Source organism: Carex rostrata, chromosome 20 (genome assembly GCF_964058835.1).
Source record: "Carex rostrata chromosome 20, lpCarRost1.2, whole genome shotgun sequence".
NCBI classification, from domain to species: domain Eukaryota; kingdom Viridiplantae; phylum Streptophyta; class Magnoliopsida; order Poales; family Cyperaceae; genus Carex; species Carex rostrata.
In genome coordinates this window covers 9,082,728-9,094,130 of record NC_135937.1, presented here as the reverse complement: position 1 = coordinate 9,094,130, position 11,403 = coordinate 9,082,728, and the positions used below count along the sequence as shown (strand labels likewise).

The following is an 11,403-nucleotide window of genomic DNA, read 5'->3' as shown; positions in this document are numbered from 1 at the left end:
GGAAGCTTTTTGTAACTGCACGATTCAATCTAACAAATCGGTGATTAACAGAAAAGAAATCTTCCGTGAAAATATGAAATCTTCTCAATTTCGCTGGACGATCGACCCATGAGGTTCTTCAATATATACACATTAGACGTTAGAATAATTATTTGTTAGAAAATTGTGTGCAAATCTTAAATTAATTGAACAATGCTTATCGAAAAATAAAATTTGAGCTTCATTGCTTCATCATCTGATTGGTGCATGGACGATCCAAAGAAGACAAGTAGTTTGTTTTGTGAATCTTGGAACATTTTTGAACAAAAAAGCATGAGGTGATTCTTGGAAAGGAAGGAGATAACCTGGCTGGCTGCCACAAAACAGAGGGTCCCACCGGTCAGTGAAACAGAAGTATCACAGGAGAAGGACCCGGCTATCATGCATTGTCTGTTGCGTCTTTCTTTTTCAGTAGTTGTCTTCTTAATTTCCACTTAAAAGTTATTTTAAAAGAAACAGCATCAGCCATCAGGCCATCAGGCCATCACTCACAGTCTCACAGACACAGTCTAGATCTCTCTCTCACACTCACACACAGAGACAGAGACAGAGACAGAGACAGAGACAAGAGTACGATCGATCGATCGATCCATTTCTCCAAAACCAAAGTTAACCCTAAAATATTGTTATTATTATGGGTTCCTTAGGCAATGCCTCGCAAAATTTGGAGGAGGAGGAGAATGGTAAAAGGGAGCTAGTAGTGACTCAAATCAGCTTTGGGGGATTCGAACCACATATCACCGCTAAAATCCTTTCCGAGTATCTGGAATTGGAATCGGGTTTTTTGATCTGGCGCTGTCGGGTCAAGTCATCATGGACCCCGCCCGATTCCTACCCCTTATTCGGACCTGTACCGCCATCCGCCGTTATCTCCGATGACTACGCAAAGGTTGTCCCTCATGCCTTCGTGCAGTTTGCGGACCCCGATGGAGCCAAGCGGGCACTGGAGTTAGCGGGTCGCTCTGAATTCGTCTTGGATCGTAGCGTCCTTCGTGCCACCTGCGGTTTACAGAACTCCACTTACAGGGAACGACGCCGATGCACAATTGATCCTTTCAGGTTGGTTGGTTTGTTTGTTTGTTTGTTTGTTTGTTTGTTTTTCCATGGATTCTATTCTATTGTATGTACTATATATATTATACAAATCTTCATATATAATATAATCCTTTCCTTTAGGGAATTAGGGCTTATAAATCAAAATCAAATCAATTCTTGTTACATGACAGCTTCTGTGATGCATTTGTGGAGATAGGCTCTCTCGTCAGCCGCCACTCATTCTACACCGCATGGCAAGGACCCCAAATGGGCATGGATTTCATAATAGACCCGTTTGATGGGAATTGCCGACTTGTTTTTACTAGAGAGACCCCTTTCTCATTCCAAAACTCAAACAAAATTGCCATAATCAAGTGTGACTTTAAAGTTGAGTTCTCTGTGCGTGACATTATGGAAGTTTGGGTATCCAAAGAGCAGGCTTCTTATGTGATGCTGCTAAAGTTAGCAACTGCACCGTACATTTACTATCGTACAGCAGATGATGATATCTATGATTCCATGCCTCGTAATTTGTTAGATGATGAGGACCCTTGGATACGGACCACCGATTTTACACATGGAGGCACCATAGGGAGGTACAATTTCTGCTTTCTGTGCGTGCATAAATACAGAGACATACTCACACAAAAACTCAAAATGGTAGTATTTGCAAACAGCACCCTGGTTTGTAGAATGTAAACCACAGGCGGATATAGTGAGAAGGAATGAGGGTCAATTGAGCCCCAAACTTTGTCAAAAATTATATAATTATGCACTGTTTTTCAGATAAATATAGAAACACACTTATGTGACCCTCTTACATTCTAACAAGTTTTTGAGGACTAAACAAACCCCAATCCTTTTCAAGAAAGAATAATCTTAAATTTTTTATATATTGACCTTCATAGTCCAAAAAAAAACCTCTGCCCAGCAAAACCTCACAAGCGAAATGAGATATCACTGGGTATTAGAAATAAATAATTAAATGTCCCTCTGGCTCTGCCCTTGGTTTACTATCTCAACATAGCTTCAAAAATATTTTGACCTCATTCCGTGACAACAATTCCTAACAAAAATCCAAAGTTTTTTTTTTCACTCAAGTCCTCGCAAAATATAATAATGCTTGGATTCAGAGATAAGAATAATTCTGGAAAAACAAGTTCAGCTATTTGTTCTACATTTAAAAATCAGCTGTTTTCTGAAAATACCATGAAATGTAGGTTTTTGGAAGAAAAAAGGGATAGAACTGAATGTTCTGCTATCACCCCTCCCTCTCCTAAACACAAAAGAAAGAACTAATTTATTCTGGGCAAATCAGTAGAATAATCATGATGGATTTTTATGTGTGACTGTGAAACAGGTGTAATTGTTACCGGATATCGCTCTCCCCCCGTTTAAGAGGCAAATTAGACCGAGCTGTGGTTTATCTGAAGGAGCATAGAGTTCATTGCTTGTGGTCCACAGACTCCCTTGAAGTGCTGAAGGAACCGGATTTTGGATTGTGCCCCCAAGAACCTTTTTTCTGCATCCATTATGTGCCTGGCATCCATTTCCCTGTGCTCTTCTTGGTCAATGCTGTCTTGCACAAAGGGATTGTCAATCGGCACCAACTGTCAGAGGATTTCTTCTCCTTACTCAGGAGCCAGGTATGCGGTTCAACTATAGCTCATTTTTTGCTGTTATTTAAGTCTTCCTAAGAAATAAAATGTACACTTTATGCTGTGTTACAATGACCTCAATCCCACTGGCTACACCACTTTGCTTATATATGTTTGTGTTGTTAATTTTGCATAAAGGATCTCCATATCATATGTTCTTTCTGACTTGTATCAGGTAGTACTTCTATGCTAAAGTTCCATTAACTTAGAGAAGAGATTAAATTATACACTGTGTAAGCAAGCAATGATATTAAGGATTCTTTTTTAAACTCATGTGCCACAATTTATCATAGAAAATAACACAAAGCAATCAAAACAACAGTTAATGAGTACTAAATTGCCCTGCAATATTTCATCTTCACTTTAGGAAAATTGCTTTCTTAGTCCTTACCACTGCATACAGACTAAGAAACCCAACAAGTAAATCTTCCTCTTTTTAATTTTAATTTAATTTGGGTTTAGAAAAAATATGATTTATTACTAGGGGCTAAATTGTGAACATTTAGCAGAAACTATCTTTCTGTCAAATGAATTACTCCTGTATCAGTCAAAGTTGGGTTAAATAGGGAGCTGACACAGCATATGACATTCCTTTGTGTGATACTGAAATACTATAACTTTTGAGCAGGATGACATGATCAACATGGTGGCCCTGCGGCACATATGGTCATACAAGACACCTCTCTTTGACCCTACCAAGCGCCTGAAACTGGTTCATGATTGGCTTCTTCGCACTCGTGGTTCAAGGCAGCCAGAGGCCAAATCTGAACCAATAAGCAGCCGAAATGACATGGTAGAGGTAAGAAGGCTTCTGATAACCCCTACAAAAGCATATTGCCTCCCACCTGAGACGGAACTTTCAAATCGTGTATTGCGTGAATACAAGGCAATCTCTGACAGATTTCTCAGGGTGACCTTCACGGACGAGGGGGTGCAACAATTGAACAGTTTTGCTTTGAATTTCTCAGTGGCTTCCATTGTCAGAAATATCACTTCTCAGTCTTATCCGCAGAAGACCACTATATTTAAACGTGTCAGGAGTATCTTAACTGATGGCTTCCACCTTTGTGGGCGCAGGTACAGTAAAGATTCTTATACTGCAGTGTACAAAGTACCTTTTATGACCAATATTCAGTGACCTTATTCTCTCTTACATAATTCTAGTAAATATATTTAAGTTGAGTGTGCACTTGTGTGGTGGTATCGGTACCAAGTTTGGATGGTAGCTATTGGTATAAAGACTATACTGGTCGAGAATATCTATTTAACATCGGAAGATATTTTAGCAAAAAAAGTTAGGCTTTACTCTTCTTCTTTTTTTATCTGTGGATGAAGCCTATATACAAATGAACTGAAGTTAATCAATTCCTTGATACATGGAAACAGGTACTCATTCCTTGCTTTCTCTGCAAATCAGTTGCGTGATCGGTCAGCCTGGTTTTTTGCTGAAGACAAGGACACTACGGTTATAAAAATTCTCTCCTGGATGGGTCATTTTACACAACGGAATGTGGCCAAGTGTGCAGCGCGCATGGGACAGTGCTTCTCCTCGACCTATGCCACAGTCGATGTACCATCTGACCAGGTTGAGTCATCACATCCTGATGTCAAGAATGACCGGTACGTGTTTTCTGATGGCATCGGCATGATAACTCCCGAGCTGGCAATAGAGGTTGCTCAGCAGCTCCAGCTGACGGACAATCCCCCTTCTGCGTACCAGATCCGGTATGCCGGTTTCAAGGGAGTTGTAGCTGTATGGCCTCAGACTCATAATAAACTCCTTTTCCTGAGGCCCAGCATGGACAAGTTTCATTCTGATCACACCACTCTCGAGGTTGTTTCTTGGACCCGTTATCAGCCTGGATTCTTGAATCGCCAAATTGTTACTCTCCTTTCTGCCCTTGGTGTGCCTGATCAAGTCTTTGACCGCATGCAAGACTCTATGGTAAGAAAACTTGACCAGATTCTTGTCGATCCGGATGCTGCATTTGATGTGCTCACCTCTTCATGTGCCGAGCACGGTAATACTGCTGCATTAATGTTAAGTGCTGGCTTTCGACCTCAAACTGAACCCCATCTACGTGCTATGTTGTCATGTATCAAATCCGCACAACTACATGATCTCCTGTATAAGACAAGGATCTTTGTGCCAGATGGGAGGTGGCTCATGGGTTGCCTAGATGAACTAGGCGTGTTAGAGCAGGGCCAATGCTTTATTCAGGTATCTCACCCATCTCTAGAGAGGTGCTTTGTGAAGCATGGGAAGCAATTTTTGGACAAGAAGGGAAACAATAGGAGGGTAGTTGTTGGTACAGTGGCTATAGCAAAGAACCCATGTTTACACCCAGGTGACGTGAGGATTCTAGAGGCTGTTGACGTGCCAGATTTGAGGCATCTAGTGGATTGCTTGGTGTTTCCAAAGAAGGGGGAGAGGCCCCATGCAAACGAGGCTTCTGGTAGCGACCTTGATGGAGACCTATATTTTGTGGCATGGGATGACAATTTGATTCCGCCAGGTAAGAAAAGTTCGGTGGCAATGGATTACACACCAGCCAAGGCCAAGACGGTGCCACGTGTTTCTCACGAGGACATCATAAAATTCTTTCTGAAGAACATGATCATCGAGAACCTGGGGGTGATATGCAATGCACATGTGGTACATGCAGATCGCAGCGAATATGGAGCATTGGATGAGAATTGTTGCGAGCTGGCTAAGCTGGCAGCTACGGCAGTTGACTTCCCCAAGACCGGTCTGCTGGTTACCATGCCCCCCTATCTGCGCCCCAAGGTATACCCCGATTTCATGGGCAAGGATGAGCATCTATCCTACAAGTCCAACAAGATTTTAGGTAAGATGTACCGCAAAATCAAGGATGCCACTGCCTTTGATGAATTGGGCCCTGCAGAGCAGCCATGCACCCTGGACAACGTCCTATACGACATAGATCTTGAGGTGCCTGGAGCCAAAGAGTATCTCCACCAAGCGTGGTGTAGCAAGTGCTCCTATGATACCCAGCTGGGTGCTTTATTGTATCAGTACCAGGTGGGATCTGAAGGGGAGATAGTGACCGGCCACATTTGGTCTCTACCCAGGTATAACAGCAGGAAGCAAGGTGAGCTGAAGGAGAAGCTTAAGACTGCTTATTTTGCGCTGAGGAAAGAGTTCAGAGGAATCTTTGAGAGCATGGATCCCGGTTTTAGTGACCTTTCAGATGAAGAGAAGGGTGTAGAATATGAGAGGAAGGCTTCTGCTTGGTACCAGGTGACGTACCATCCAGAATGGGTCGAGGAGGCTAGAGAAATGGAAGAGGAGCCAGAAGGGAAGGTGGGGTCTGCACGGTTAAGCTTTGCATGGATTGCTGCTGACTATCTTGTACGTATTAAGGTGAAGCACAGTAATAGGAAAAATTATGATAAGATGAAACCAATTGATGCACTTGCGGCTTATCTTGCTGAAAGGCTGTAGACGACCACCATCTGGTCTCTACATGGCAACAAGACCACTCTGCCATACTTTTTTCTTTACCCTGCTTTTTTGTGGAAACATTGGTTTAACTTGTACAGATAATTAAGTGAAACCTGCATCTTAATCAATTGTAGAACTTCTAGTTTAAATGATGACAACAATATAATATTTCAAAGAATATTATTAACAAATGTTTGTCTTGAGTATGTTGCTATACATTTTTTTTTCAGCAATGTAATATCTTTAGTTTTTGTGTTGTTTTGCACCGTTCACAACAAAGCCTGAGAATGCAGTGCTGAACCACAAAAAGTTGGTTTCAAGTCAGGATGATTTTTTTTATATTATCATAATTAAATCTCAACTTTCCCAATTTGGTTAACTATTGAGTTATTTTACATAAACATATAATGAAACTTGTTAACAATTCTTATTGCATTAAATTTTTGGTAGAAAAACCATCCATTTATCATTATTTCTTTTTATTTTTTGCAAAGTTGGCAATAACTACCAATTTCTATTTATCATAAAAAAACGAGGAAGTTGTACAGAAGAGGAAATAATGTGAGAGGAGTGCTAATTCAAATAGTTTGACAAAAAGTGCAAATGTTGTTTGGGCTATAAAATTGAATTAATTATTGAGATAGCAGAAATTGAAATAATTATTAGTTCGATACAGTTTTTCAAGAAAATACTGAGTTAACAAAATAAAACTAACACACTTGGAAGCATATTTCATTCAAATGAAAATAACAGCACTATTTCATACAAACCTATCTGAAGTACTAGCGCCACAGGAAACATATGGACACTGAATTTAGCACTCGTATCAACCCTTGTACTTGTACCAAGTCTTAACTACCATTAAAGTGCACAAAACCTCATGCATGCCCAAATAATAAACCAATGCACATAATAGAAAAACTAATAACTAGGATTAAATATTGTTCAGCATTTTAAACATTCTAACACGGACGCAGTGGGCCTCATAACTAACATCTTCTGGCTCTTTCAAACTACTTTATACCCCCACAGAGAGTCTTTCATAGGCATGAATCTTCTATATTAGCTTCACAAGACCATTTTTATATATATCCGACAAGTTTGTACAATTATAATTTAATTTTGAAATACTTCTAATTTATTTGACTTGGGTCAACAATGCACTTACTATCTGTGGAATGTTACCTTAGGTAAATATGAAGAAAAAGCTCAGAAAACTTGCAAATATACCTTCTACTGCCTTTAGTTTTCCACATCCCCACAAACACATACATCGAAAGAGCGCCATAGCATAAGTTGAATCCCAGAGGTACGTTAGATTCTCACTAAGTGCATGCTACATCAGATCCAGTTTAATATACAAGAAAAAGTACTATTTCCAAACATCGCAATATAAGAAATCGGATTACAGCTAGTGACGGATATCTGTACAAAAACTAGGCAACAAAACCTACAGAACAACAGAGAATCAGATTCAACAGCATCCTCTCGCTTTAGTCGTTTGAATTTCTATTTATCAAGGACGGGCGTATATGGGGCAGTAGATTTTTGTAAAGGCTCATTCGTGGAGGTCTTGTCAGGAGCCTCACGGGGGCTGGCAAGCTGCTTTTCAACCTCCTCAAATTTTGTTGTGGCCCATGGTGCTGCTCCGACATTCCCAATAACATTTGGAACATCAATAGTTAGAGATGTGATCTTGTCTCTTGCCGCATACCAACTGTGCCCACAGGCACCACACTCCAGCTGTGTGAATTCACAGAACAAAATGCAACTCATAAGGATGTCCACAAGGATAGTTACAAAATCAAAAGCAATTTTTCTATTTCAAAAACAGATGGTCCAATTTAAACTCAACCCAAAGCAAAAATGTTTTCTGACATAATGCCCTAAATATGAGAAACATTTGTATTTATTTGCAAACTGAACACCCATTCTCTAGCTGGTGCAATAAATACCTAAAATTTGAGAAAATTATATGTATTGAGGTGCCAAAATAAACCATCATCACCATTTCATTCCAAAAACACTCATTATGGTAGCTGCTTCAAATACAACTATATTGATATATTTAAAGGGTTATTGGGTGTGTGAATGCATGTTTGTGCTTATGTGTGCACACTCAGTGTGCAGATGTAGCAAAAGAGCATTTACCTGGTACCGATCACCATGTCCACCAGAAATGATCTCAGAAATTCCAACATTTTTCTCTGCACACAGTTTGCATCTGGCATCTGTCATCTGCTCACAGAAAATGACAAATAAGCAATCCGATAAGTTCTTGAATTCAGACAGTTTAGTACTACCAACTTAAAATAAAAAATGAAACAAAAGCTCAAAAGAAAATAATATAGAGAAGGAAATAACTAAAATAGGTAAAGAGACAAGCTCGATTAGTGGGCACCTGAAGGGGCTTGGACTCGTCAGATTCTTTTCCTGATTTCTCATCATCAGTCCAACCTGCCTGGTAAAATACAGAAGGTTTTACACTATTAGAAATGTTTTGTATGACCAAATTTTTTTTTTTTTGAAAGTGCCTATGAGCAGCAAACCTCTACAACAAGGTGGCTATAGTAAAAGGACATAGTTGGAATGAGTTCATACCTTAAGTTCGTTTGGAGTCATAGTTAAGATGATCTGTGGGTCCAGCTCTTTATTGAGCAATCGTTTAGCTAATATTTGATTATTCTGCATAAAAGAATTATCACGGGTAAAAAACAAATTTGTAATTCACTGAGCACATATATCAATGCTCTGATAATACAAATGGCACGATCAGGGATATAAAGAGACCTTGAGATTGAAGTCTAACTGCCTCATTTTCTGGTTGTACTTTTGGAAATCTGTATGAGCTTCAAATGCCCGTTTCTCTAGCTCCATAATTGATGGCACCACTACCTCAGCTGTATACCTCTCCTTCTCCTATGACAAAGAAAAAGAACTAACATGTTATATCATACAGGAACCAGCACACCAGTAGAAACATTCATATTTAGATTAGTATACTATAGAGAAACTCACTCCAGTAGCATCCCTGGAAGTGAGCCCATGGACAAGCTTGTCAAGCCACTTGTCTCGAATGCCGTCCCCGGTGAGGGCCTCAAACTTAGTTAATACAGCAAGGCACTTAAGAGCGTCATTCGTTGAAGCAGGAGTCTCGGGCCCCTTATCCCTCTTATCACCCTTGTCCATCTCTGTCTTAGGGATATCAATACTTGGGCGCCTCCTAAGGCTGGTATTGCGCTTCAGCACCCCAGTTGTATCATCAGTGATAGGATCAGGACGGTCAGGGAGTTCACCAAGGCGGTTGCGGGTCACTTTAATGAGGTGTTGGATCTCCTGTTGGAAGTGGTCTTCATAGTCTCGGTCAGTAAGCTTGAAGAGCTTGCGGTTGTCAGTGTCATAGACCTTTTGAACGACAAAGCCAGGATGGAGGGAGCGGGGTGGAAGCTGCTTGGAGGGGGGGATGAAGTGGACCACGCACCGGTGCATCACCGACTCTGCGGGGACCTCATCACGGTGCCAGCTGTAGAACAGCTCCCTTGTATCTCGGACCTCCCACTTTCCCCCTCCTTTCTTCTCTGCTTCCTCAGGCCGGTAGAACCATTGCCCGTTCACCATCACATTTCCATCCATATCTACTGTGATGTCCTTTATTATTGCAACATATGGCTTTTGCCCCTTTCCTTCAGGTGTCAGCAGTACTGGATCTTCCTGGGTAGGGTAACAATGTATCATTCGTTTACTATCATTCTATTGATATAGAAACTTCAGTAATCATTTGTTTGCCAAGTAGAAAGTTTGTTAAAATGATTGGAATTATGAAAAGAAGGAAATAAAAAAAAAATTACGAGCTCAAAGACATTTCCATCAAACTCAAAGGAAGAATAGTGATTCTTCTTGCGCTTTCCCTTGCCAGTAACCTTAATTACATCGCCAATGACCTTGGCATCCTCTTGCACATTTTCTCTCTCAGGTTCTTCTGGCTCCGAAGAGAACTCCTCCTCCTCTTCTTCAACAACTGCTCCTCCGTCGTCGTCATCATCATCATCCCCCCCTTTTATCTTCTTCTTCTTCTTCTTCTTATCCCTCCTCTTCTCTCTCGATGCAGATGCAGATGCAGATGCCTTACTCCTCCTCGGTTCCTCCTCCTCCTGCTCCTGCTCCTCCTCTTCGTCACTCGTTGCCACTTGCGCGAAACGCCTCTTCCCCATTTCGCTCTCTGTCGCTCGCTACCTCTAGTCTAGGGTTTCTTTCTTTCGGGGAAATTCTCTCTTTCAAAAACCTCGCAGTCGCAACGAACGGGGTACAAAGTAAAGATTTGCTTTAGTCGGCTCCGATCCGATCCGATCAACTGTTTCATACGCCGTTCATCTGTGGCAGTGGGACCACGATCGACGAGCCGGTGCAGGTTAGGGGTGTCAATGGTACCTTTTTAGCCGTTTACCCGACCCGTATAGTATCCGATAAAGCGGGTATGGGTATGATTTTTTTTTCGTTAGCTTATTGGATATGAGTATGGTTAAGAATTTTTTTTCGTTAATCAAATGGATACGAGTATGGGTAATGACCATTTCGTACCCGTTACCCTATAGGGTAATTATAAAATCTAAAAATATATATATATATATATATATAGGACGTGGCTACGGTGCTACGGGTAGCTAAGAGGCCTCCGTGCTACGGCTCGGATTTCGAGTTTTCAAAATCCTAACGGTCGATCCGAACCGTTCATCTTGTTCTCCATATTAATATGTGCTTGGAGACCAAATTTTACATTTTTCTGAATTTTTTTACTATTTATTAAGCCACTTTGAAAACCCCTGATCCAACGGTGGCTTAACCCAACAGTAAAACCAGAAACTACCGTTGGATCAGCGGTTTTCAAAGTGGCTTAATAAATAGTAAAAAAATTCAGAAAAATGTAAAATTTGGTCTCCAAGCACATATTAATATGGAGAACAAGATGAACGGTTCGGATCGACCGTTAGGATTTTGAAAACTCAAAATCCGAGCCGTAGCACGGAGGCCTCTTAGCTACCCGTAGCATATTAGCCAAAACCTATATATATATATATATATATAGAGTTAGGCTGGGGTGCTATGGATAGCATAGAGGCCTCTATGCTACGGCTCAATATTCGAGTTTTCAAAATCCAAACGGTCGATCCGAACCGTTCATCTTATTCTCCATATTAATATCTGCTT

At 40.8% G+C, this 11,403-nt stretch overlaps 2 protein-coding genes across 2 annotated transcripts; one reads left to right on the top strand and one right to left on the bottom strand.

Annotated features, from left to right (window-relative positions):
• Positions 1-586: 586 nt before the first annotated feature.
• On the top strand, positions 587-6,376 carry RDR6 (RNA-dependent RNA polymerase 6). Its single transcript, XM_078321616.1, has 5 exons — positions 587-1,098; positions 1,266-1,670; positions 2,435-2,720; positions 3,361-3,809; positions 4,119-6,376. Exons 1-5 carry the CDS (start codon positions 674-676, stop codon positions 6,196-6,198), a joined length of 3,645 nt encoding a protein of 1,214 aa, XP_078177742.1. The 5' UTR covers positions 587-673; the 3' UTR covers positions 6,199-6,376.
• Positions 6,377-7,490: 1,114 nt separating this feature from the next.
• Positions 7,491-10,528, bottom strand: LOC144572175 (bromo-adjacent homology (BAH) domain-containing protein). The gene is made up of 7 exons (XM_078321615.1): positions 10,047-10,528; positions 9,217-9,909; positions 8,989-9,117; positions 8,800-8,883; positions 8,600-8,659; positions 8,350-8,436; positions 7,491-7,941 (listed from the first exon to the last, which is right to left on the bottom strand). Exons 1-7 carry the CDS (start codon positions 10,407-10,409, stop codon positions 7,708-7,710), a joined length of 1,650 nt encoding a protein of 549 aa, XP_078177741.1. The 5' UTR covers positions 10,410-10,528; the 3' UTR covers positions 7,491-7,707.
• Between the last annotated feature and the right edge of the window lie 875 nt (positions 10,529-11,403).

Excerpts from the sequence above, each read along its gene's own strand:
- RDR6 (XM_078321616.1), top strand. The coding sequence starts at position 674 with ATGGGTTCCTTAGGCAATGCCTCGCAAAATTTGGAGGAGGAGGAGAAT. Across the intron at positions 2,721-3,360 it reads TCTCCTTACTCAGGAGCCAG|GATGACATGATCAACATGGT; the intron begins GTATGCGGTTCA and ends ACTTTTGAGCAG. Across the intron at positions 3,810-4,118 it reads TTCCACCTTTGTGGGCGCAG|GTACTCATTCCTTGCTTTCT; the intron begins GTACAGTAAAGA and ends ACATGGAAACAG.
- LOC144572175 (XM_078321615.1), bottom strand. The coding sequence starts at position 10,409 with ATGGGGAAGAGGCGTTTCGCGCAAGTGGCAACGAGTGACGAAGAGGAG. Across the intron at positions 9,910-10,046 it reads ATGGAAATGTCTTTGAGCTC|GAAGATCCAGTACTGCTGAC; the intron begins GTAATTTTTTTT and ends TACCCTACCCAG. Across the intron at positions 8,884-8,988 it reads AGTTAGACTTCAATCTCAAG|AATAATCAAATATTAGCTAA; the intron begins GTCTCTTTATAT and ends TCTTTTATGCAG.